The following is a 27,907-nucleotide window of genomic DNA, read 5'->3' on the forward strand; positions in this document are numbered from 1 at the left end:
CCCGGAATTTTCCGTTTATTTTAAATAACTTTCGTTTGTTAATAGAACGTAGTCCAGCCGTCCAACCATATTCGACACTTGATACCTGTCTGTAGCACTTATACCCTCGGGTATCTCCCCCTTGTTGAACATTGACATGAACTTCTTAGCATTTTCACTCCTCACATCAATCTGAACATATTTTAATACTTAAAACATCAATCTGAACACATTTCATTATTTCTCACATCAATCTGAACATATTTCATTATTTCTCACATCAATCTGAACATATTTTAATATTTCTCACATCAATCTGAACATATTTCATTATTTCTCACATCAATCTGAACACATTTCATTATTTCTCACATCAATCTGAACACATTTCATTATTTCTCACATCAATCTGAACATATTTCAATATTTCTCACATCAATCTGAACATATTTCATTATTTCTCACATCAATCTGAACATACATCAATCTGAACATATTTCAATATTTCTCACATCAATCTGAACATATGTCATTATTTCTCATATCAATCTGAACATAAATCATTATTTTTTCACATAAATCTTAACATATTTCATTATTTCTCACATCAATCTGAACATATATTTCAATATTTTTCACATCAATCTGAACATATTTCAATATTTCTCACATCAATCTGAACATATGTCATTATTTTTCACATCAATCTGAACATATATTTCATTATTTCTCACATCAATCTGAACATATGTCATTATTTCTCACATCAATCTTAACATATGTCATTATTTCTCACATCAATCTGAACATATTTCATTATTTCTCACATCAATCTGAACATATTTCATTATTTCTCACATCAATCTGAACATATTTCATTATTTCTCACATCAATCTGAACATATGTCATTATTTCTCACATCAATCTGAACATATTTCATTATTTCTCACATAAATCTGAACATATTTCATTATTTCTCACATCAATCTGAACAATTACAATATTTTTCAAATCAACCTAAATATATTTTCTAGTCAATATATTTGAGTGAGATCAAGATTTGAAAATACATATTCAAAACAAACAGTTGTAACCTGAATTGTTTATTATTGTTTGTTTAAATATTCAATAAATGCTGGTTTTCAATTTCAATACACACAGTGTGACCCCAAAAAAAGGATTAGCATTTTTAAGTCCCAATAATCTTTTTAAATGACTCGCATGTAGTTTTTGATTTAAGAAGGGGTCGTGAGAGAAAGATGTGGTCGTTTGATGCTTTCGTTTGATGCTATCGTTTGATGCTATCGTTTGATGCTATCGTTTGATGCTATCGTTTGGGGTAAAACTCAAAAATTCAAAAACCTCTCTGTTTACTGTCAACATATAATCGTTTTTATTATTCTATTCAAATCTATACTACAGAAAGAAAAATTGTGTTAAGATACAGGGTGTCCCAATAAACATGGGAATTCAGTGACGAATTCGATATCGTCTTTATAAATAATTCTTCGATTTAGTTTAGTGGTACCTACTGAGAAAGCTGTAATCTATAAGAGTTCAGTCTGCTATGTTCACAATTTTTTTGTTTATGTTTTGACTGCATACGGTTGTACTTAGTAAAACAAGAAAATTGCAGTATATACAAACAGAGTTAACCTGTCCGCCTTCACTGTGCGGAGACAATATAGAGACATCTTTACAGTCTTATACCCTTTTCATAAAATAAACTCTAGCAGACATAATAATATTATAGCTTTTGAAATTAGGTATTACAATACTAATTCAATACAAAGACGATTTCGAATTCGTCACTGAATTCCCATGTTTTTTGGGACACCCTGTATCATAATAATGAATACCGTAATAGGATTACTGAATGTTTAAAATTCAAATTAGTTTCTTGAAGAGGCCTATTTCTGCGCTGTTCGCAATCATAAGGCCGGGATTGCTGCAACCTTTCTGTTTAGGTTTCTCTCCATAGAGATCTGGGTTTAGAACTATGTTTACATTTTGGATTTCAGATATATGTAAATGTTTTTTGATGTTCCTGAAACAATATTGAAGTTAACGGAGAGATTTTCAAATATTTGACATAGTTTTACACCAAATGGAAGGATGTTATTTTTGGGGTCAACCTGTATATAAATAGTAGTTGAGACCAGCGAGATCCTCAATTCTAAACTGATTTTCGTTTTTATTAACATTGTGTGAACCATACCCCTAAAATTCCCCTATTGTAAGGTCGTCTCTGAAAACTGTATCTCTGTTAAACCCTCCGTCCACTTACCAAACCAAACATTTCCAAGGCTTTCGCGTAGATATAAACAAAAACCTCATGGAACTTAACGTGCATTAAAAGAACCAATTTAAACCTAATTTTCAGTGAATCATTTACAAGTAAACAGTGAAATTACTTTAACCAGATAAATATTCATTTCAGAAGAATTAAATTGCTTTAGACTTCAGTTCAAACAACTTTTCGGCCTACCACAGTTTTCTAGATTGTAAGTTCCATATACCTAATTCACAACAGTACCTTTTAAACCTTTTATTTATCAGTTCACAACAGTGCCTTTTAAACCCTTTATTTATCGATTCACAACAGCAATAAAATATGATCCCCAAATCCTGCTAAACCTGCTAAACCTAGAGTTTCCAAATCCTGCTAAACCTACTAAACCTAGAGTCTCCAAATCCTGCTAAACCTACAAAACCTAGAATTCCAATACCTTTCAGCCTTTGTTCAATTCTCAATGGTACATGTTTCTAAACCAATTGTTCAATTCACAACAATACTCATTTATTGATAATTCCTTTAACTGTTTAATCTTTATTAACAATTATTATTTATATGCATGTACGCCAATAACAATTTGTATTTTGTAGGAAACCTCGTTACTGAAATATACATTTTCAAGAAGTTGTTCTCATCTATGTGTGTCTGGTAGAAAAGAGTGTTTTCCTTGCCAATTCGCCTTATTTCCCTCTTTCGAGTATTATTCCTTTTGTTCGGCTCACACATTGACATTAAAATGTCCTATCTGATGAAAAAAACCCATGAATTATGTTCATAGCAAATTCTGTTCACTTTTTAAGCCTTAGCTTTAAACCTATTTTTTTACCATAAGAATAACAACTTAACATTTCTAAAGGTGCAAACGAAAAACTTTAATCGCATTTGTAGTAAAAAATATTTTCGGTTTAAGTTTTATAAATACTTTGATGTTAACATGGAACAACCAATTTTCACCACATCTTACAAGATAGTAGTTGTAATGTCCAAAAAACAAAAATCAATTACTGTATAAGAGAATTACCCAAAATTAGAGCGTGTACGAATGAGACCTGATCAGGATATAAGGTTTATGGTTAACTAGATCGGACACTTTTAATAAATATTTTTAATATACAAAAAGATCGGTTTAAAATTTAGGCTTTTCCAACAATTTCTTTTTTAAGAAAAACCCTGAGCTGAAAACTTCAGAATGGGATATCCTTAATCCCGATCGGTTAATTGATCTGAAGATTAATAGCAAGAGGAGAACAAGCATTATTTGATCTGGAGATTAAGAAAAAGAGTGGATTAATAAATTAATAATTAATTAACAATTAATTAGCATTAATCCCGATATCAACCATTCAAAAGTTCCCAGCTCTGTATGAATATACAAATGTAAAAAACAGGGTCTCCTTGGAGACTGAATCTTTAGAGTGGTTTATTTTTAAGCTTTTTACTCTTTATTTCTAATAATCTAATTAGAAGATTTAAAAACCACATTTCATTTTAGCTTGATTAATTCTAGTTTTGATATATAAATAGGACTAAGTAATAAATATAATAAAACAAGACATTCGTATATATGTTGCGTATAGCCGGCCAAACGGCTGAACCGATTGGGCCAAAAAAATTTGTGGACACTCATGGGTGGCCGGAGGGTTTAATAGGCAAACAAAATTATTTTTTTTTCAACATTTCAACGCCGTACCCTTTAGGAAGTCTAAATAATAAAACAAGACATTCGTATATATGTTGCGTATATTTTATTTCGATTTTTTTAAAACAATTTTTCAATTTATTTTGATTCCACGGGCAACGCCGGGACCTTCAGCTAGTATAAAATAAAATAAGAATCTTCAAAAATTTTCTACAAACTTTAGAGTTGATGATATATGAAAATTTGAAATAAAATATACCAGTTCTCAGAAGTACACAACCTTTAATATGCCCGATTTTCCATTATTTTCTAAAATATGAGAAAACACTAGTTTTGACAAACAAAAGCGATTACATTTTTTTGTTATTATTATTATCAAAACATCAAATATTGTCAAATTTTTGTAAGCATATTAGTCGAATTTCAATATGTTCATTAAACAAGAGAAGGTAAATTAACATTTATTCTGAAATATTATTACCTGGGTTTTCTTGATTTTCTTATGACTGATTTCATCGAATGAATCCAGGATAGAGTCTCTGGTTCCTGCCATTAATCGATCTCGTAAATTCTAAAACAAAAAAATATTTCACAAATCAAAGGAATTGAGGTTTTGCCACAATTTTGAATTTTCTAATTTCTTTGTCTTTGTTTTAATCTGATGGTGTAAACCTTAGATATTTCAAACTTTTATTAGTTGATCGGACAGAATCTTAGGTTGCAAAGATATAGGGATTAGAAAGTCTGTAAGAATAACTTCGTAAATGTTAAGTTAAAAGTTTGAGTATTCTTTAAAAATTGTAAAAACTTAACCCCTGAATGGGTATTATATGCAACAAGTGGCCGTTAGATGGCAGTCAAAAACATTTCGTGGAAATGTAGCATGTCGTGCCGGTACAACTATTGGCCTGTTTAGCCTAGCCAGTGATCGCTTATGAGTAGTCTATGTATATCTAGTCTTTGGTTTAAACGGTAACATTGTTAAACTCCAAAAATTAAGGGGTTTGACCCGCTAACCCCGAATAAAGCTTGATATCCGACTGCATGTAGCATAAGATAAGATAAGATAAGATAAAGTTTATTGCTAAAATACAGGTATCTGTGTACAGAACTATTTTACAATTACAAATTGATGATTATATTAACAGTATAAATATAAAGCAATTAGGTGGAAAATGGCTCTTGGCTGCAAGAGAGATATTTGATCAAATTGTCGCATGCATGTTTTATCCTAAAATATTAATTCCCGAGAAATAAAGGAAAATTATAAATCAAAGTTTCCATTTTCCTTGTGCACTGTTCACTGTACAGTGTATGAGTGTATTCAATTTTTCTATCAAGCTGAAATTATCCGAGTGCCCCAAACCAAACTTGGAACAAATCCGGGGAAACCGTCTTGAGTTGGAATTGGAATGAGTGGTTTTTGTAACCTAGTTTTCTTGAGTTTTATGAAACTCCAGAACGTCACGTTATATTAAAAGAAGTCGAAACCATAATCGAGTTTCATCATTTTTAAATTTCGGGCTTTATAAGTATTTTTCTGTTTCATGCAAGTTTCATGTATAAGAAAGTTCCGGTATATTCTTAGTTCTTACTTGAATGATTATTTTATTTGAATACAGTGAGAACCAGAAAACAGTCAAAATTTTCTTTCTTTTTATTATGAAATGTTGCTAAGAACATATCGAGTCCGGGTTGTATATCTTTTTCTTCTTTATCTTGTGTAAGTGTAATGATAAACCATGTTTACTGTACAGTGTATACAACGGAAATAAACTTTCAAAACCTGGAGAAGAAAAAAATTTCTACCTTGACAAGGGTGTAATGCAGGGAAAGTTAATTGCGGTCGTGTATACAAGAATAGATGCATTAGTGTTCGTTTAGTATCCGAGGAGGTTAAAAGCATCAAATTTGATAATTTTGACAATTCACATAGTAGTTTCCTATGTCCAGAATATTTCATTGATTTTTTATGTGAAAGATGGATCCCATGTCAGGCTGTAACATCCGTCTTGTGTTTACATTACCTCCCAGAGACAGTACACTGCAGTACAAAAGATGTGTACACTTCTGAAATAACTTTCCTTGCATTACATCCTTGTACCTTGAGTTCTTTCTTCCTCTGCTGCTGAAGCTTCTCCTTCCGTGAATCTTCAACAAACATCTTCTCTGCATTCTGAGCCTAATAAATATTTTTGTGAAAGGGGAAACTAAGATAAAAATAAGATAAAAATAAGATGAAAATAAGATGAAAATAAGATGAAAATAAGATGAAAATAAGATGAAAATAAGATAAAATTAAGATGAAAATAAGATGAAAATAAAAAATAAGATGAAAATAAGATGAAAATAAGAAGAAAATAATATGAAAATAAGATGATAATAAGATGATAATAAGATGAAAATAAGATGAAAATTAGATAAAAATAAGATGAAAATAAGATGAAAATAAGATGATAATAAGATGATAATAAGATGAAAATAAGATGAAAATTAGATAAAAATAAGATGAAAATAAGATGAAAATAAGATGAAAATAAGATGAAAATAAGATGAAAATAAGATGAAAATAAGATGAAAATAAGATAAATTGTAAAAGTATACAATATTGGAATGAAGAATAAACTAATAATAAAAGATAAATGTATTGTGAAGGAAAAACATTTGTTGAATCTAATAGAAACCGATCTCCAAGAAAATTACAATTCTGTACTGTTCAAAAACACAATTTTGTATTATTATCATTCAAAACAGAATACGTTATCAAGCACACCTGTCGACTAAAAAGTATAAAAAGGAGGAAAAACAAAAAAATTATGTTTAATTGGTCTCTCTGGTTCAGTTGAAGTACATGACCGACCCCGGATCACCTTTTCTTTATTTTTACTCTCATTGATCCATATAAACCATCTCTCATTTCCTTATTTTCACTCTCATTGATCAAAAGAATTCATAGTTTTCTTTATTTCTACTTTGCTTGATCTATTGAATCAAAATCTCTCTCCTGAATCTTAAACTTATTGATCGATCGAACCCAGACCTCTCTTTCCTTATTTTTACTCTCATTGATTTTAAGAGAATTCATAGTTTTTTATTTATTTTAACATTAATTGGTCTATTGAATCCAAACCTCTCTCTCCTTTTTTACATTCATTGATCAATCGAATCCAGACTTCTCGCTCCTTATTCTTAAACTCATTGAATCAAGAGTATCCAGGCCCCACTCTCCTTATTATTACACGATCATTGCTAAAGTGAATCCATACCTTCTTCTGAACCTGAGTTAGTCCTGTATCCTCGTCGTCGTCCTCCTCGTCCTCCGACATACTCGGCATCTCCTCGTCAATCTCCGCCAGCAGATCCTCTACAGCCTCACCAGCCTCCAGCCTCTTCAACTTCTCCATGATTCCATATCTTCACAAAATACACATTTTTAAAGAGGATTAAAATATTTCAAGTATTTGACATTTTTGTAAAAATCGTACTTTCATTCATAACTCTGATGAGGTTAAATAGGTTATAATGCGATCAATTATTCATTTTATAAAAAAAAGATATTAAAATATTAAAGGTTCAAAGAATTTATCTATTAGTATACAGGACTAACAACAAAGAATGAGAATTCAGGGACGTTCTGACAGATTTTTTAAAAGACAGAAGACCGAAAACTTAACTTGTAGTTCTTCTGTTCCNTGATGATACTATTCCAAGTTAGGACAGATAGATAGTCACGGGAGGTTGCCTTTTTTAACCTTCAGGAGATTAGATTTAAAGCTTTTCAGGATTTAGTTAAAGTTTCATGTTTTCTCATCTCAGCACAACCGATGAAAAAAAGGAACTAGAAAAGATATAATTTACGAATATCTCCTACATTTAAGAAAATCTAGAAGTTTATACAATAATATTTTCCTCAATCTTATAACTCTCTCCGTCTCTTTTCAGAGTTAAAATTGAAAAAGTTTCATATTTTCGTGATGATATGAAGGAATTGATATTCTGCAAACAGTCTTGTTGTAGACATATTTTAAGGGAGAGGGGTCCAAAAATCGTGTACTAGGACGGACCCCCGATTTCTGATATATATAGTGATATAAATATTTATATATGTGTAAATGTCTGTAAGAAATTCACGGGGGAAAGGGATCTGAAAAAAGGGAAAGAAAAACCTAGAAAAAAAGTTCTAAGTCTCGGGAAATTTGAACTCAGTAACTTAAGTCTGCAGGAAAAAAGTCCTAAGAAAGGTTGTATATAATCTCCTGTACAAGTTTACAATGCACATCTTTTTAAAAGTTTTTTATTCTTCTATAAACCATGAAAAGGAAATGATACTTATACCTACACTTTGTTTAAATATTTGTGATATCTGTATATATATTTGCTTGTCTGTCTGTTTGTTTGTTTGTAACCGATAAACGTCAAAACTGATCAGGCCCACATTTTGTGTGGGACCTTACATAACTGGCCAAGGGAAGGTTTATGGAACATTAAAAATGGAAGAATTAATGCGCCAACTCGAAAAGAAAAAACCGCCAAAATTTGAAAATGATTTTAAATGACCGACTTTCAGAGCAACAGTTAAAAGCTAAAACTATTTACAGGAAAGGGGTCGGGAAGAGCTAAAAGTCTAGTATTTCATTTTTCTACCTAAAAATTATTAACCACTGCAAACACATAGTTTTTATATACTGTTTATTGGACGTTTTTTACATGGTTTATCATCCATTTTCACCTTTTTATACTGTATTACAGGACGTTTTTGTATGAAATTATACTGGAACCAGAATAAAAGTCTTTGAAAATTAAGTTTCAAAATGGTAGGTCGACAATATTTCCCGTGTATTTTTATTTAAAGAACTTTTTCACTATAGGTTACCCTCATATGTAATGTAAACGGCATAAAGAGTGAAAGGCCAATTGATTAAATAACTCTAATATATCTGAACCCGGAGCATAACTTTAATAAATCTGAACCCGGGGCATAACTTTAATATATCTGAACCCGGAGCATAAATCTAATATTTCTGAACCCGGAGGAAAAACTAACCTGTCAGATGCAACTTTATGTTCTCTCTCCTCACTCATCCCTTTCTCAAACATAAGAAACTTTGATCCAACATCAAGTTTATCTAAGCCTTCCCACTTGCTGTCATCAACCCTTGATTTAACAACTCCTTCAAGTGAAACCGGTTTGTTCTCTCGAACTATCGTCTCCATCTTCCTTTCCTGGTTCCGATGGCGTTCTATAAAAAAAAACAATATAATTAACGGAGAGTATTTAAAAAAAAATTGCCGCCATATAAAAACTTTAACGAAGTCTAACATTTCTATAATCTCTTTATTTTTGCAACCCGAAATCGTAGACCTTTGATATTCAAGCTATGAATTATGTTAAATCAAATATTCTAAGCTTGGAATATCAAAGGTTTACAACGTCAAGTTGCAAAGATATAGGGATTAAAAAATTTTATTTTGTGGCTAAAACTTAATTTTTTTTTAATGAATGTTGAGATCAGGTTAAACCCCTTCTCTTTAACTTGAAAGATAAGTGGGTTAACTGCGCCTACGTCGTACAACTATTTGTCACTTTGAAGTAAATCTGGTTTCAGGTTAAAAAGATAAGAAAATTTGAGTTTTAGGCGAGAAATAAGTAAAGTTAAAAAGAAGGAAAACTGTTACAAGGTAAAGTGAAGGAAAAATGTTACAAGGTAAAGTGAAGGGAAAATGTTACAATGTAAAGTGAAGGAAAACTGTTACAAGGTAAAGTAAAGGAAAAATGTTCAATGTAAAGTGAAGGAAAAATGTTACAAGGTAAAGTGAAGGAAAAATGTTACAAGGTAAATTGAAGGAAAAATGTTACAAGGTAAAGTGAAGGGAAAATGTTACAAGGTAAAGTGAAGGGAAAATGTTACAATGTAAAATAAAGAAAAATGTTGCAAGGTAAAGTAAAGGAAAAATGTTACAATGTAAAGTGAAGGCAAAATGTTCAATGTAAAGTGAAGGAAAAATGTTACAATGTAAAATTAAGAAAAATGTTACAAGGTAAAGTGAAGGAAAAATGTTACAAGGTAAAGTGAAGGAAAAATGTTACAAAAAAAAAAAAAAATGTAACGAGGTAAAGAAAAGGAAAAATGTAACAAGGTAAAGAAAAGGAAAAATGTTACAAGGTAAATTGAAGGAAAAATGTTACAAGGTAAAGTGAAGGGAAAATGTTACAAGGTAAAGTGAAGGGAAAATGTTATAATGTAAAATAAAGAAAAATGTTGCAAGGTAAAGTAAAGGAAAAATGTTACAATGTAAAGTGAAGGAAAAATGTTCAATGTAAAGTGAAGGAAAAATGTTACAAGGTAAAGTGAAGGGAAAATGTTACAATGTAAAATAAAGAAAAATGTAACAAGGTAAAGTGACGGAAAAATGTTACAATATAAAAAAAATGTAACAAGGTAAAGAAAAGGAAAACGTTACAAGGTAAAGTAAAAGAAAAAGGTTACAATGTAAAGTGAAGGAAAAATGTTACAAGGTAAAGTGAAGGAAAAATGTTACAAGGTAAAGTAAAAGAAAAATCGTTACAAGGTAAAGTAAAAGAAAAAGGTTACAATGTAAAGTGAAGGAAAAATGTTACAAGGTAAAGTGAAGGAAAAATGTTACAAGGTAAAGTAAAAGAAAAATCTTACAATGTAAAGTGAAGGAAAAATGTTACAAGGTAAAGGGAAGGAAAAATGTAAGACGATACACTAATTCTACATAATTCAACTTTCAAAAAAAATTCTTTCTCAAAACATAGATGGATTGATAGAGTATGTACATTATAAAATAAAAATATAAATAAAAAAGATAAAAAATATAAGATATATTAATATGTTAATCAAGATAATGAAATATATAGTTTCTATACAGGGTAAACTAAAGGATAGAATATATAATATATCTATGAGTAAAGATATGAAATATATAGTTTCTCCACTATATATATTGTTTATTTAGAGGGTAAACTAAAGGTCTCTAGAGTAATATAACTAAGGGAACACAAAACAAAAACAAAATGTGTAGGTTGGGCCCAACAAACATTTGGAAATAAGAGTCAATTTCATTTTCTCAAACTGTTCCTAAAAACTAATTGGTTTAGAATTTTTGTTACATTTTTGCCGTCGTTATTTAAAAATCTAAAAAAACAATTCTCAACACTTAACCACCCAAATGGATGATTTTGAACGTCGACTTTGCGCTCAAACTCAGTAACTATACGTTAATTAAAAAACGTTTTATTTGTCTTAAATGAATCCTAAAAAATTTCTCCACAGTACTACATTCTCAGTTTAACATACATTGCCGGTCACTCCCTTTGATAAGTTATGATCGGAAATACACGGAAACAATACACCAAAACAGAGATTATTACTTTTGTATTAGATCTAGCACCTTTAGAATGGGATACCTTTAATCCCGACTGCTTAATCCGAATATCTAATGTGGACACTTTTTATTTCTTGCTTAATACACTCTTTTTTGGATAAAATACAGATAAATCAAAAACCGGTTTTATTCAAAATTTGAGAGTCCCTCCCGTTTCCCAGAGCTGAAAACTTTAGAATGGCGGATATCGAGATTAATGCTTGAACCTCGCTTTTTCATAATATCGAGACTAATCTAATCTTGTACTTGTATCCCTGAAAAGTGTATAAAATTCAACCAATCAGAGTCGGTATATGAAGCTGCTAAATTTGAAATTTTGCGCGCCATTTAAGATTATATACAGAATAGGGAGGGACTTTCAAATTTAGAAAAACCGGTTTTTAATTATTCTCTACTATATCCAAGAAAGAACGGTTTAAGAAGAAAATCAAAAGTGTGTCCATTGGATACTCAGATTAAGTAATCGGGATTAAGGATATATGATTTTAAAGTTTTCAGCTCAGCTAAGATAACTTAATAAATTCCGTAAGTCGTCTCTGAAGTCTCATTCTTTGGGGGTTAGCATGCTTCCAGTGTGCTTGAAGATGGCCATGTGCAGGGCAAAAGAATTCCTTTATTTTCATATTTATTGCGTATTTTCTGGACGGTGAAATGCGTTAGTACGCTTTAAAGGGATTATTAGGAAACAGTAAAAAAGGTGCAAAAGATTCCTTCGCTTACAAATCTATTTACAAATCTTGTTCAAATTATAATAAAAGAAAAATATTTATAAAACCAAATCCTTTTCAGAGATGAATGAATATGTTTCATAAAACTGTCACGTATAAAAATATATGTCAAACTTAAAATAAGAGGAAATTGAGTCTGCAAGACCTGCCAATGCACAAAGCGGTCCCAGTGGAGATATGGGGGAGGTGGGGTGCTCCCCACAAGAGATTAAAGAAAGAGGAAATGACGTGAAAAAGGTAAAATGGTGACAGATGATTTTTTCCTTCAGAAAAGAAACTGAATACTCGCCGCAAACTGTAATTTACAAATCCTTATCTTTGACACTTGATGTCGGAGACCAATGATATTTAAAACTTTGGCAAAATATTTTCCGGATTAAATAGTCAAGGTTTCAAATATCAAAGATTTTCCAAGTGCACCAAAAATATAGGGCTTTAAAAGATGAGTTTGTGGCGTGTATTCAGTTTCTTAGAATTTTTTTTTAATCTTTCAAGACATTGTCATCCATGCAAAAATTCTGAATGAATAAATAATATATAATACCTATCGGATCCTCCATAGAAAAGTCTAGATTTTTCTTCATTATTTCCTCCGTTAGATCCATGAGAACCGGTTTAGGTTGAAACAACTCCCTGTGGTGGGGTTTACAGTAGATTACTCCTAGATATACAAATCTATGTTAGAAAGTTACCGGAAAAAAATTTCTTGAAATAAAACGGGAAATAAAAACTGGGAATGAAAAGTCCTAATTTTTCTTAAGTCCCGAGAAAAAATGAAAATAAAGATTTCAAAAACGTTTTTTCCTGAATTCGAAGAAAAAAGTCTCAAAATTAAATAGTTTCATTTACAAGATTATTTTCCACAGGATTTTTGGGTGCTAAATTTTAGGACTTCGTTTTCAAAAACTTTTTTAGAGATTTTTTTTCGGTGGTTTGTAGAAAACACAACAATCACCCCTTAAATGTGAAAAGGTAATTATAATCTTATTTTTTTTGTAAATTTCTGAAAATGCTGATATAGAAAAAATTTCTTTCATTAATTTCATAGAATTGTTTCTCGAAATACTGAAATATCGAAAAATGCAAAAAAACAAAGATTTTTTTTTCAGAATTTGCGCGCAATAGCTTTTGCTTATCAATGAGCAATTATTCTAAATTTCGTGCAATTTTTACTCGGAACAACTTTTGCGCAAAATGTCCGGAATTAGTTACACCCTTTATTACGTCTCTTGCGTCTCTTGTCTCTTGGATTGGACCATTGTCTGTGTTCGAAATATACCCAGGCATCTGGATATCTAGTCCTCGATAAAGTTATATTGAATTGTTATAATTAATATTCTCTGTCCCACTATCCTCTTTGAGGTTAGAAAATTTGATAATAGAAGAAATTCAAAATATTATGGAAATCTGTATTTTAGGACAAGACTAGATTTTCTGCCTTTTTGTGTAGAATATACATATTTAGATTTATGTATACACAAATCCTGTTGTAGACCATTGACCATGAACAATGTTTCTGAATTATAGACCATAGACAATACACCATAGACCAAAGACCATATACCATAGACAATACGCCATAGACCATAGACCTTAGACCATAGACCATAGACAATAGACTATAGATAACGAAAATAGAATGTATATGAGAGGGGAATTTAGAGAATCTCTCGGTATGAATTTTTTCAGTCCCTTTCAGCCTGAAAGGGAGTTCAAACTGTACAAATCATGTAAATGTTCACAAATTATATTCAGTAGAGTACAATAATACAGTATGTTCCTTAGACTATCCATTTCCATTTCAAATTTTTTAAATCTGTTAAATAAACTTTATAATGAATTAGGTGAATAAAAAACATCATTTGATTTATAGTTATAACGGAAAATCATCGTTTGTAGAGTGAAAGGCATAGAGTCTATGTGAAATGATCACATGGTCCATTATAAAACCAGCCTATTTTTAAATTTGGTTTTCTTTTAATATTAATTTTAGATTTTCTATAAATGATATTCCAGGGCCCAAAAGGTTCTATAGCATAAATATGTGAAGTACACCTGTAGTATGGAAACAGTACAAAAAAATGGCCGTTTTACACTTTTTTCTAGTAAATTCCTCTCTATATATTCTATTCTCTATGACTATAGACCATAGACTATAGACCATAGACTATAGACCATAGACTACAGACCATAGACTATAGACCATAAACAATAGACCATAGACAATAGACCATAGACCATAGACCATAGACCATAGACCATAGACCATAGACCATAGACCATAGACCATAGACCATAGACCATAGATCATAGACCATAGACCATAGACCATAGATCATAGACCATAGATCATAGACCATAGACCATATACTATAGAACATCGATCATAGACCATAAACCATAGACCATAGACCATAGACCATAGACCATAGACCATAGACCATAGACCATAGACCACAGACCATAGACCATAGACCATAGGCCATAGACCATAGGCCATAGACCATAGACCATAGACCCTAGACCATAGACCATAGACCGTAGACAATAATCCATAGACCATAGACTATAGACCATAGACCATAGAACATAGACCATTTAACATAGACTATAGACCACAGACCATAGATCATAGATCATAAACCATAGACCATAGACCATAGACCATAGACCATAGAACATAGATCATATACCATAGACTATAGACCATAGACCATAGACCATAGACCATAGATCATAGACCATAGACTATAGACCATAGGCCATAGACCATAGACCATAGACCATAGATCATAAACCATAGACCATAGACCATAGAACATAGACAATAGCCAAAAGACCAAAGACCAAAAAAATTTTCCCTAGGACAATCTTTGGGCCAAACCATAGACTAGATATACACAGGCTGCTCGTAAGCTCTATCTGGAGAGGCTAAACAGGCCTACGTTGTCCCGGCACAACATGGTACATTTCTACGAAAGATTTTGAACTGCCATCAAACGGGTTAAGTTTTACAGTTTTTAAAGAAATATATAACTTTCCACATAAAATATAAAATTTATGAATTTAGTCTATTTTTGAAGGTTTTGTATGTCGTATCCAAAAAATCCTTAAATATCCCTGAATACAGAAGTCTGTTTATTTGTCGTGAACACCATGTATACACAATGGAACATGCTGTGGAAAATATGGCATATTCTCTGTACTCTCTTATCTTTGAACCAAACCGTAGTGACGATGAAAATAGGAAAAGAAAATTACCTTGATGAGAAGAATATGTGTCAAGATTCAAGGTTTTCTTACAGTCCGTACACCTAAATATATCAAACTAAAGTAGATTTCAATATTAAGTCAAGTTTTGCGTTTGTTAAAATTTAACTCCTTTTTACTGTAAAGCTTTTAATATTTCAAACATAGAACTATTTAATCTAACAGAATTAATAGTTAGAATTATTAAAGGTTGAAATAAAAGGATTTAGAAAATCATAGTTTGTGGTCCAGGTCATAGGACTTTGAGTAATTTTTTGGCATAAATTTGCACGACCTTGTTACTTTTGGGTATATTGAAGTGCATCGGGGATGTTTTTCTGCATATTTTTTTCATGCATTTTTGTATTAAAAGGCTTGCTGTTGATATAGCTTTATCGAAAATGGAAATTCTTTTTCAATTTCTCCCAACTGTGATATTCAGATTATGCAATAAATAGTAATACATTTAATACATATTTATATAGACGAACCAGGAGGTTTAGGAGATTTAGGAAATTTAGGAAAAATAGGAGATTTAGGGGAACAATAGGAGATTTAGGAAATTTAGGATATTTAAGCGAGTTTTGTAGGAGATATAGAAACAGAAGACTTAAGAGAACTAGGAGACTTAAGAGAACTAGGAGACTTAAGAGAGCTAGGAGATTAAGGATAACTTGGTAAACTAGGAGAACTGGGTGAACTAGGAGAACTGGGTGAACTAGGAGAACTTGGAAAACTAGGAGAACTTTAGGCGAACCATCAGATTTAGAAGATTTAGAAGAATCAAGATATTTAGAAAAAATAGCAAGGTGACCAAGATATAAAATAGATCGAAACAAGTCTAGAAGACCATGGAAAATGTCAATATATCATATAAATTCTAATATTCTTCTTAAAGGAATTGTTTACTTATTTCGGAATACTAAATTTGACCAACATTTTTAAGCATAACACATGTGTTACCGCTCAAAGACGTTACTAAGGCCAGAATAATTTAAAGTTTGAGCCAAAATTTCCTTTGCGTTTTTCACAGATGTAGCTAAAAGGGCATTTTTATATTACAATAATCGATCAGGATTTTTCCAATTACTCTTTTTAAACTAAAGTAAGTTGTATCTCAAATATTTTGTGTTCGGGGCAGCAAAAAAGTAGAAGTAAGCTATTTACCAAGGGGTAACGACACTATAAAGTCGCAAAGTCGTTAATTCTTATTTACATGTACAAAGCTGCGAAAATATACGCGTTTTTTTATCAAGATCAAAAATTTTGAAAATATTCCTTTTAATCTATTTTTCTAAAAATCGAATCGAGAGCAAGATATCATATCAGAATTATCCAGAACGAGTTTTTGGTCTAGTCAGTCACTCCCTTTAAGATTTTGTTAAAAACATTCTATATCGATCTCGGACTAATTCATTTTAAAAGAGAAGTTCTATAAACCTCTACTTTTAGAGGGTTTTAACATATTTTCTCCTGAAACACTTAATTTTGTATGTTTTTGTTATAATTCATAAATAGACCATTTTTTTACTTACCTTACTTTACATTTTCTAGAAATTTTTACTATGGACTATTTTCAATTGTGATTTCTCTTTAAAAGTGATTAGTGATTCCGAGACAATGAAGAAAATTGTGAAAAATTGAACACTGAAATTTTTTTATTTTTGATTATAATTACAGAAAAAATTGATGCGAAATGACTGGTTCAACTTTGTCACCTCGCAGCTCCTCTTTCTTTGATTTTACGCAAAAATACGCATGCCAGATTATTTACAGAGCATGATATGGACGATGCACAATGGTACCATATAAACCTTTGTCTGATTTAGGATAAACGAGAAATCCTTATTTTAGATAAAAATTCATTATTTTAAAACGTGTTGAAGGTAAAATGCGGATTTCTGCTGCTCAGACAATGAGAAAAATGGTGAAACCTTAACACTTTTAAGTTAGAAAATGAATATATCTTCCTCATTATTACTTGAATAGGGTACTGTTTTGATACGGACCTGCCACTTTATAAAAATGGAAAATACATCTACAGTTCCTTTATTCTGGTAAACTTATTACACTTATACCCTTTCTCTAAGGTTATAATGCAAGGTAAGTTAATTGCACTTTCGTATACTCTGCGTACATATTGAAACCAGTTCTCTCTGGGCGGAATTTGTAAACAAGAATAGATGCATCAGTGTTCGTTTAGTATCCGTGTAGAATAAAAGCAGTGAATTTTGAAAATTTTGATAATTCACATAATAGTTTCCTATGACCAGAATAGTTCATTGCTTTTTATGTGGATCCCATGTCAGGCTGTGACATCCGTATTGTGTTTACATTACCGCCCAGAGACAGTACACTGCAGTACAAATGATGCGTACACCTCTGAAATAACTTTCCTTGCATCAGTACCCTGCTTTAACCTAAACTTCAACCCAAACTTTAACCTGAACTTTAACATAAACTTTAACCTAAACTTTAACGAAACTTTAACCTAAACTTTACCCTAAACTTTAATCTAAACTTTAACATAAACTTTAACCTAAACTTTAACGAAACTTTAACCTAAACTTTAACCTAAACTTTAACCTAAATTTTAACCTAAACTTTAACCTAAACTTTAACCTAAACTTTAGCCTAAACTTTAACCTAAACTGTAACCTAAATTTTAACCTAAACTTTAACTTAAACTTTAACATAAACTGTAATCTAAACTTTAGCCTAAACTTTAACTTAAACTTTAACCTAAAATTTAACCTAAACTTTAACCTAAACTTTAACTGAAACTTTAATCTAAAGTTTAGCCTAAACTTTAACCTAAACTTTAACCTAAACTTTAATCTAAACTTTAGCCTAAACTTTAATCTAAACTTTAGCCTAAACTTTAATCTAAACTTTAATCTAAACTTTAACCTAAACTTTAATCTAAAGTTTAGCTCACCTAAAACAGTTTTTATGCCACCATGATTTCTCTGCAACTATTCTCTCCACAAGATAGGGTTCCTTGCCACAGATCTGCAAATAGTAAATAATTTTAAAATGTTAACATACTTAATTTTTTTTTAAATTTAAATTCCGGCCATATCATTCCTGAACTTTAGTATCAAAGGAATTGAGTTTTTGCCACAAAGTCTGACTTTCTAACCCCTATATCTTTGCGACCCGATGTAGATCTTAGATATTTCAAACTATGAACTCTGTTTGACCAAATAATCGTAGTTTGAAACATCAAAGGTTTACACCATCGGGTTGCAAAGATATAGGAATTAGAAAATTTGAATTTGTGGCTAAAACTCAATTCATAATTACTTGAAAAATTAATTACCCCTATTTTTGGCTTTAAAAAATGTATAGTTTAATTTTTGTTATGAAATCCTAGTTTGAATTAAGTACATTATTTTTTATCATTTTTTAACATAATCACATTTCTATAAACATTAATTTACAAGTCTTATCGCTTTAAAAAATAATTTTAGATAACTATTTGATTAAAATTACAATTGATAAAAAAGAAAAATTTATATATTCGGTCTCTTACCATTAGAGTAAATAGATAAAGATTTTATGTGTATTCGAGTACAAGTGGGCTCAGGTAGGTGTAGATTTTAATAACATTTCTCACACTAGACTGCAATTGCATCAAGATTATTTAAGTAGTTTGTAAAAGAAAGTCCGTAGAATCCTGTTTTCTCTCAGCTTTCTAACTCAGTGACCTCAACGGGGGATTATTAATTAAACTGCACCCTTAGAAGTGAAGGGGTTCCAGGCAGGAAATGGGGGGAAAGGGTGGTGTGTTGGGAGGGGGGGGGGTTGAAGACTCTATGTCTATTTACTCTAATGTCTTACCTTGCAGAGTTTAATAATCTCCACAGGTTTGGGTTTAGGGGCCTCTCTTCCTGATATATAACTCTGAAAAAAAGGAAAAATGCTAAATAATGAAAACGATTCTACAGAGAAATATACCATTTTTTTATTATATTTATTAAATATGTCTGATATGGTTTGTTTTAGGATTTTAAGTTTTCCCTAAACATTTTTTCTTTTCGTGATTTTACAATTTTACAGGCAAAGAAACTGTGTTTTTGCAACGAACTAAAATTTACTAATCCAAAGGAATTGAGTCTTTGCAACAAATCCCAATTTTCTAATACCTCTATATCTACAACCAAATTATGTAAACCTTTGATATTTCAAACTTTGTGGCAAAGACTCAATTTCTTTTTTTGAAACCAAATTATGTAAACCTTTGATATTTCAAACTTTGTGGCAAAGACTCAATTTCTTTTTTTGAAACCTAATGATGTAAACCTTTGATATTTCAAACTCAGGCTATTTGGTCTACCAGAATTGATAATTTGAAATATCGAAGATCTACGACATCGGGTCACACAGATAAAGAGATAATAATTTTAGAGTTTGTGTCAAAAACTCTTCCTTTGGTAATTCAATTAAAAGTTAAAATGTACAAAAATTTAAGTTTATATTTTTTTTTAATTTTTCGTTGAATTCAAATAAAACAATAGGATTGAGAAAGGATCGAATACATAAATGGATAATTTAGATTAAGTTGGAAGGAATAATTGGACGAAAAAAGAATAGCTATAATTGATAGGATAGCATAGAATGAAATAATGAAGAGATTGTATGAAATAATGGAGAAATTGGATGAAATAATGGAGAGATTGGATGAAATAATGGAGAGATTGGATGAAATAATGGAGAGATTGGATGAAATAAAGGAGAGATTGGGTGAAATAATGGAGAGATTTGATGAAAAAGGAAAAGATTGGATGAAATAATGGAGAGATTGGATGAAATAAAAAAGAAATTGGATGAAATGATGTAGAGTTTGGGTGAAATAATGGAGAATTTTGGAAAAAAGAATGAATTAAAATAAAAGAATTGTCCAAAGGATAAAGTGGATAAAAATTATAGACATAAGGACATTGGATGAAAATTATGAACAAAGGGATACATTGTATGAAAATTATGGACAAAAAGAAAGATTTGATGGTGTGTTCAAAAGGATGACTAGATGCCAAATTATGTACTGAAGTATACATAAAATGAAAATTTATGGAAAAAGGGTGAAGAAGAGGGGGGAAGAAGGGGGGGGGGGATTCGACCTTTACAGAAAATGTTCTTTTTACCTTCCTAGGACCTTTTTCTTTCTCCTTTGATCCATTCTCAAACTGTCTTGCAATCTTGCTGGGATCTTTGCTCCGTACATGGATCTTCTTAGAACGGAATTCTTCTCCCTGTTTACAATTCTCATTCTCCGAATATTTCAGTTTAAAAGAGAAGCGTTTTCAAGTAAAAATAGAGAGTAAAAGAATTATATAGGAAACTAACTAGGTAGTGGTCTAATAAAAAATATTTGATAAATATTATCAAGTTTGTATCTGTTTATACATAAATCTTCGGAATATTCCAGAAAAATTCCAAATAAAATTTTTTTTTCGTTCAAACTCTATACTTTTAACTACTGGACGAAAATCCTTAAAAACTTATTCCTGAGAAAAATGTTTGGAAACATAATCGAAGTCGTTGTGCTTTGTTTGGNCTGTGGTTATGAATAAATATTGGTTCAGAATTTAGAAATTGTTATAAATTGAGGAATTGCAACAAACTCAGATTTTCTAATCCCCATAACTTTGCAACCAAACGGTGTAACCCTTAGATATTTCAAACTTGTATTATTTTATCGCATATAATTAAAAGTTTGAAATATGTTGTGTCTTTGGAATTGGGTTGCAAAGATAGGATTAGAAAGGCAGAGTTTGTGACGAAGACTAGATTCCTTTATTAATGGCGCCGTATTACATTTTTAATGTTGAAAGATAAAATGAAGTTGAATAAGTCAACGGTACATATTTATAGAATGAATTTCCTTTGATCCTTTCTCCTCAAGTTTGCGAAACTTCTCCTGAAAGTAAACAAAGTTAAAGAAAAACAAAGAATCTGTAAAAAAAAACAGCTTTTATGAATAAAGGTTTGTTTATTCAATGTATTGTTGTATTAATTGTATTAATATTCCAATGTATGATACAGAACATTTAGCACGTTTGTATGCATGTGGAATGGACATCCAGCACGTTTTGGAAAGAAATCCAGTAAATTCATGGGTGATGCATCCAGCACGTTTTGTAATGGTAACGACATTCTGTATATTTTAATATACATATTTAACACGTTATGGATTGACATATAATATATTTTGAATTGATATTCCATGCATTGTTTGGATAGACATTCAGCACGTGCTTAACGGACAACTACCATTTTTTAGATAAATCCATCACATGTTTAACGGACAACTACCATTTTTTAGATAAATCCATCACGTGTTTAACGGACAACTACCATTTTTTAGATAAATCCATCACGTGTTTAACGGACAACTGCCACTTTTTAGATAAATCCATCACGCTTTGAATAGATAATGACATGTTTGGATTCAAATTACAATTTTAGAATTCTTATTTATTTCTGCTTGCTACTTTTGTGAGACCAAATATCGTTTTTACGGCTTGGTTCCCATTATAATTTGAAAAATAATAATCTAAAAGATATTTCGTGATTTTTTTCCGTTTGTTTATCAATATGCTCATGTAGATACATTCTAATAGTAGACCTTAGGTTATTGGTAAAGTGGGCCTATAGAAAACTGTGGTCTTTTAGACTTCAGTAACGAGTTGAAACGAACTTGGCAACACAGCAAATGATGAGTGTACAGGTCAAATAGGCTTATGATAGGCCGGGTACTGTGAAAAGTCTGGCCGCGCCAACAAAGTTGAAACCGAGCTGGCATTGGATAGGGTCGGGCCGGTATTTGCTGCGGATCACTAAGGAATAAGGATGTTAGAAGGGATCAGTCCGGGTTGAATTCAAATTGACCCTAGTCCACCGTGACCCATTTCAACTAATAAGTTGCAGGTTTAGAGCTACTGATGAAACTATTTTCTTTATAAAACAATAAATACACATAAGTTTTCTTAAATGTCGTCTCCCTTTTTCACAGTTTTATGGGTCCGCCTGTATGTTATACACTCTAGTAAGGGAAGTGACCCAATCTAAAGGAGGGAGAGGTGTTGTATGAATTAGAGAGAAAATTGTTTACACAATTTCAAACAACCTTTGCCAACAATATCCTTGTATCGTTGTGTGTGTGTGGGTGGGGGGTGGGAGTCACGTTCAATAAATGCAGTGTGCAAAGCTGGAATTTCAGATATCTAAAGGATTTTTTTTTTTTTTTGGGGGGGGGGTCCACAACATTGGCAAGTATAATAATAAAGTTGGTGGGCTCAAACCTTTAACAACTTTCAATCTCTTTACATCTTATTTTTCCGTCTTCAATTCTTCATTTTCTCCCAGTTCTCTTTCAGCATTTTCTTTTTCTTCAAATTTTTCTTATTCTTTTAATTCACCATCATCTCTTTATTCTCCTCTTTTTCTTAATTCTCCTCTCCTTCTTAACTCTCCTCTGTCTTCTTAATTCTCCTCTTCTTCGTGATTCTCCTCTTTTGTTCAATTCTTCTGTTTCCCTTGATTCTCATCTTTTTCTTTCCCTTGACTCACATCTTGTTTTTAATTCTCTTCTTCTTTTTAATTTTCTTCTTATTTCTTCTCGTTTTCTCAATTCTCCTATTTCCCCTAACTCTCCACTTTCTCTTGATTCGCCATCTTCTTCGAATTCTCATTCATATCTTCATTCCCCTCTTTTTATTAATTCTCTCTTTTCTTAATTCTCCTCTTTTTCTTATTTCTCATCTTTCTCTTGATTCTCCTCTTTTTATAAATTCCCCTCCTTTTCTTAATTCTCCTCTTCTCTTGATTCACCATCTTCTTCAAATTCTCCTTTCTATTTCAATTCTCTTCTTATTTATACTCTCCTCTTTTCTTAATTCTCTTCTTTCATTTCAATTCTTTTCTCTAAATTCTCTTCTGTATTTTCTTAAAATTCATCATTCTCAAGAATTCTTAACTTTCTCGACTATCTTAATAAAATCAAGTTCTTCTGTATTACCGGAATAACATTGCACCATCATAACATGCCTGTATTTTTTGGTTTTGATTATCATAGGATATTATAATAGGACTTTAAATATGAATATATATTTTATTATAAAAAGTTTCTAGAAGGTATAGGTATTAGATATCGTGTAAATTGTAAAACAAAAACGAAATGAACTTTAATACATTTTTCACCAATCTTTCTTTCCTTTTCCTTCGCTTAGTTCCTGTTAAATGTCAATTACGCTCCCCCAGTATTCTTCAGGGGGAAATCTGAAGAAGAAAGTGGGGGAGTAGGTATGTAAATGGGGGGGGGGGGGATGAAGGAAGAGGGATGAGAGCTGAGAAGTCATGGGTTGGGTATTTCCCCAGAACACTGTATTTAGTTCAAGATTGATTCAAGGCTTAGCTGTATACAGATATAAATAGATATAAATATACATGCATATATGTTTAATTTTAACTTACGAATTTATCATGATGTTTAGACTTCTTACGATGTTTCTTCTTCTTTTCCTCTTCCTCTCCTACCCCGTTAGAGTCAGTAGTTCCGTTGATTTTTTTCTAAATATTTTTTCAAAATAATTAATTCATATATTTTAACGATAAAACTTCGTAATATCGAGCTTCTAATATTTTGTTTGAAATTATGAACACAGTGTCAGGGACATTTCACAACTTTTAATAGTAATAGTTTAGGGGATCCCTGTATTGATAAATAAACACAGCACACAAAAGAATATATTAAAGGGACTGTAAGCTTAATTTCAAGTGACCCTTATGTAGAGTTGGCTAAGCCCGCTTTACAACCCTTAAATCTTTGTCTGATCAGCTATGAATTAGATATCCATGTTTATAATTCGAAAACTGATTGATTCCCATTGTGGTTTCTCTACAAAAGTGACTCGCGCATTTCTACTGCAGGAAACATTTAGAAATTATTAGAATTGAATAATTTTAAACCTAGAAAAACGACAATATCTTTCAATATGTTTCTAGGGTTGTTGGAGTGAATTGGTCATTGCCTATTTTGCAGGGAAGTTCACTTGAAATTTCGCTTGCAATTCTTTTAAGATGTTAATAACATTTTTAAAACTATCACCCATTGCGTCTTTTCTAATGGGTTAAAAAAACTTCATATATTATTGTATACCAATACAAAATATTATCTCTTATCAATATTAATATCATGTGTTTTTGTTGTTTTTTAATGGAAAGTAATTAATCTTCTTTATTAATAATTTCCAATTTTGTATCCTGAATGTTTTATGATAAAGATAATATCGATAAGTTTTAAAGATTCTAAAACAGATGATCAGACAGTCTTGAATATCTGTTTATCTGAAACCAAGAACAGATGTTCAGACAGTCTTGCATATCTGTTTATTTGAAACCAAAAAGACATGTTCAGACAGTCTTGTATATCTGTTTATCTGAAACCCAAAAAGAGATGTTCAGATAGTCTTGCATATCTGTTTATTTGAAACCAAAAACAGATGATCAGACAGTCTTGTATATCTGTTTATCTGAAGCTTAAAACAGAAGACCAGACAGTCTTGTTTATCTGTTTATCTGAAACCAAAAACAGATGTTCAGACAGTCGTGCATATCTGTTTATTTGAAACCAAAAACAGATGATCAGACAGGCTTGTATATCTGTTTATCTGAAGCTTAAAACAGAAGATCAGACAGTCTTGTATATCTGTTTATCTAAAATCTAAAACAGATAATCAGACAGTCTTGTATATCTGTTTATTTGAAACCAAAAACAGATGAGCAGACAGTCTTGTATATCTGTTTATCTGAAGTCTGCTCCTTACGTCTGGTTTGATAGTTGGAATAGGTTCACTACTGAATGGATCAGGGAGATCTATATCTTCTAGTTCTAGTTCATCCTCTTCTTCTTCTTCTTCTTCTTCTTCTTCGTCCTCCTCCTTCTCCTTCTTCTCTTTCTCATCCTCCTCCTTCTTCTCATCATTCTTCTCCTTCTCCTTATTCTCTACTCCTTCCTCATCAGAATACTCCCACTCATAGTCCTCTCCATCCTCACTAGCGTACTCCCACTTTTATATATATATACATGTTAATATAAGATCACTTACAAACTATAAAATGAGGTTTAGTTGAAGTACCCGGCCGACCTTTGGCAACTATGACAATTTGTTAGTTCATCAACTGACTGTTTATAAAAACAAGGCGTACGTTGTGAATTTAACATTAAACTTTAGGATTACAGATGAAAAATATATGTCAATTTTAAAATAAAAAATGGAAAACATGACGATATTCGAGAAGGTTTTTCGTAAAGTATCCTTGCAAGCTTGTACGAAAACAACTTTGAAATTAATATCTCTAAAATGGAATTGAAATAAGTCATATCCTTTCATCTTATTAACTTTTACATCCGGCTTTTGCGTTAAATTTTATTTTTTTTCTTTCAGAACTTTGATTGTTCCCGTTCTAAATTATCTAAATCCTAAAAGTTTTTTCAGAATTCAGATTCGATCATTTTTGTTAATTGGAAAATTTGAAATAAACTATAGTGACGGATTAATCTGCTGATTCACACCGGTAGAAACTGGTTTTAAAACAGTGTACACTGTACATGGCCATTTATAAAGGAGGGGGGNATCTTTAACGCCAAAATAAACCCTTAATACTCGAAAAACTTATCATTTTTTGCAAGAAAATTCTTATATAAGCCTTATGTTATTTTTCAAAATCATTCATTCTTATTAAATTTTCTGATTAGTCTCGAAAATTGCAATTTAGACCCGTTGACGGTCTAATATGATGTGGGACACCCTGTAGATAGATAGATAGATAGGATGCAACAAGATCCAGCTATGGTACATGAATGAGGCAAATAAGAACGAGCAATTCCCATTATAATACAAATAAAAACTTAAACATTCAAACTTTGCCATAATTATTTTTAAAGTATATAAGTGATCTTTATACCAAGAAATGAAGCTGTAAGTATTATTTAAAGAAGGAGAAAATAGTTAGAGAGAGGAAAATCAAGAATTTTCCTAAATATATTCAGACCCATTAAACTGTAGAAGAGGAAGAGGATATTTTAGCAATATTGTGTGCAATTGATGTTGCTTAAACTGTAAAGAGGATATTTTAGCAATATTGTGTGCAGTTGATGTTGCTTAAACTGTGGAAGAGGAAGAGGATATTTTAGCAATATTATATGCAATTGATGTTGCTTAAACTGTAGAAGAGGAAGACGGTATTTTAGCAATATTATGTGCAATTGATGTTGCTATAAAGCAATCAGTTTCTTTGAACGCTTTAAATCAACTTATAAATTGAAATGCTACACTGGCCAATTGCTGTGTTTTATGTTCATTGAACTATTTTGAATCATAACTTGAGTTTAACAGTCGTCTTCCTATTCCACAGTTTGGTTGGTCTCTCTGTATGTTTTGAGGATATCGTTTTAAGGAATAGAGGAAACTTGATAAATAAAGTATTATCTAATGGAAATACAAACTTTATAATGAATTTCAAGAATTTTTGAATAATAAAAGACGAAATCAAATTTGATGTAATCATTTCAATAAACCATATTTGCATTAAATTCTTATTGAATTAAAAAGAAATATTTTAGCCTAATTGTTTTAATGATAGAGAAATCATGGAAGATCTGAGAAGTGAGGTAAACAAGTTTATTTGATTAGGTTCGTTAAACTTTAAATATTAAAATGTAAAGTGCATAGTTGAAAATCAAAATTAAATTTTTCTAAATTTTGACCTTGGTACGAAACTTTAAAGATTGATATCAGGTTAATTATCTATATACCAGACTAACTACCGGTATACCAGAATGAATGTCTTCATATCAGACTAACTACCTACATACCAGACTAACTACCTGTATACCAGAAAAACTACCTTCATATGAGACTAACTACCTACAGACCAGACTAACTACCTGTATACCAGAATAACTGCCTTCATATCAGAATAATTATCTTCATACCAGAATAAACTATTTTTGTCCCAAACTAAATACCTTGTGTTTTCTAACCAAACAATGTCCACAGGTAGCTCTTTCTATTGTCTAAACTAATATTCTTGATAATATTATTAGAAATAACACAACGCATAAACTGAACCTAGTAGCTGAGTCAAAAAAGTATGATTTAAAATTTGATCCGTATTACGGTAACAAATTTTTCGTTATTAAGAGTCAACATGAAGAATAAAAAATAGTTTTACAAAATAAATTTTTGTGAATTAATTTTCTGTAAAGAAAATTAAAAGCCTGGAGAGAGCAAATATTTGTAATTTTCCTAAAGAAATGCACATGTACTCACACTCTTCATTCTTTCTAATCCTTATATCTTTGCAACCTGATGGTGATAAACTTGAACTGTAGCAAAATACATATTTAAGGTCTACTACAATAACAGTTTGCAAAGATATATGGAGATTAGAAAATTAAAGAATGTGTATGAGTAAAAATTCATTTAACTTCTCCTCTTTCCATTTAAATCGGAGCTAAAAACATACAAACTTATTGAAGGAAAACTCTAGAAATTGTGAATGAATTTTTTACAAATCAAATATAAAAAATTTTAGGA

At 31.1% G+C, this 27,907-nt stretch overlaps 1 protein-coding gene across 1 annotated transcript; it reads right to left on the reverse strand.

Moving 5' to 3' along the window:
* Positions 1-27,649, reverse strand: LOC111703266 (glutamic acid-rich protein). Its single transcript, XM_023475162.1, has 15 exons — positions 27,641-27,649; positions 27,337-27,384; positions 25,133-25,375; positions 23,781-23,876; positions 21,190-21,225; positions 20,450-20,557; positions 19,146-19,208; positions 18,241-18,314; positions 15,315-15,367; positions 12,598-12,714; positions 8,960-9,155; positions 7,182-7,329; positions 6,020-6,097; positions 4,397-4,486; positions 1-171 (listed from the first exon to the last, which is right to left on the reverse strand). The coding sequence occupies exons 1-15, from the start codon at positions 27,647-27,649 to the stop codon at positions 16-18; spliced, it is 1,515 nt and encodes a 504-aa protein (XP_023330930.1). The 3' UTR covers positions 1-15.
* Positions 27,650-27,907: the final 258 nt, after the last annotated feature.

The sequence above is a fragment of the Eurytemora carolleeae genome, unplaced genomic scaffold, assembly GCF_000591075.1.
Source record: "Eurytemora carolleeae unplaced genomic scaffold, Eaff_2.0 scaffold17, whole genome shotgun sequence".
In the NCBI taxonomy this organism is placed as follows: domain Eukaryota; kingdom Metazoa; phylum Arthropoda; class Copepoda; order Calanoida; family Temoridae; genus Eurytemora; species Eurytemora carolleeae.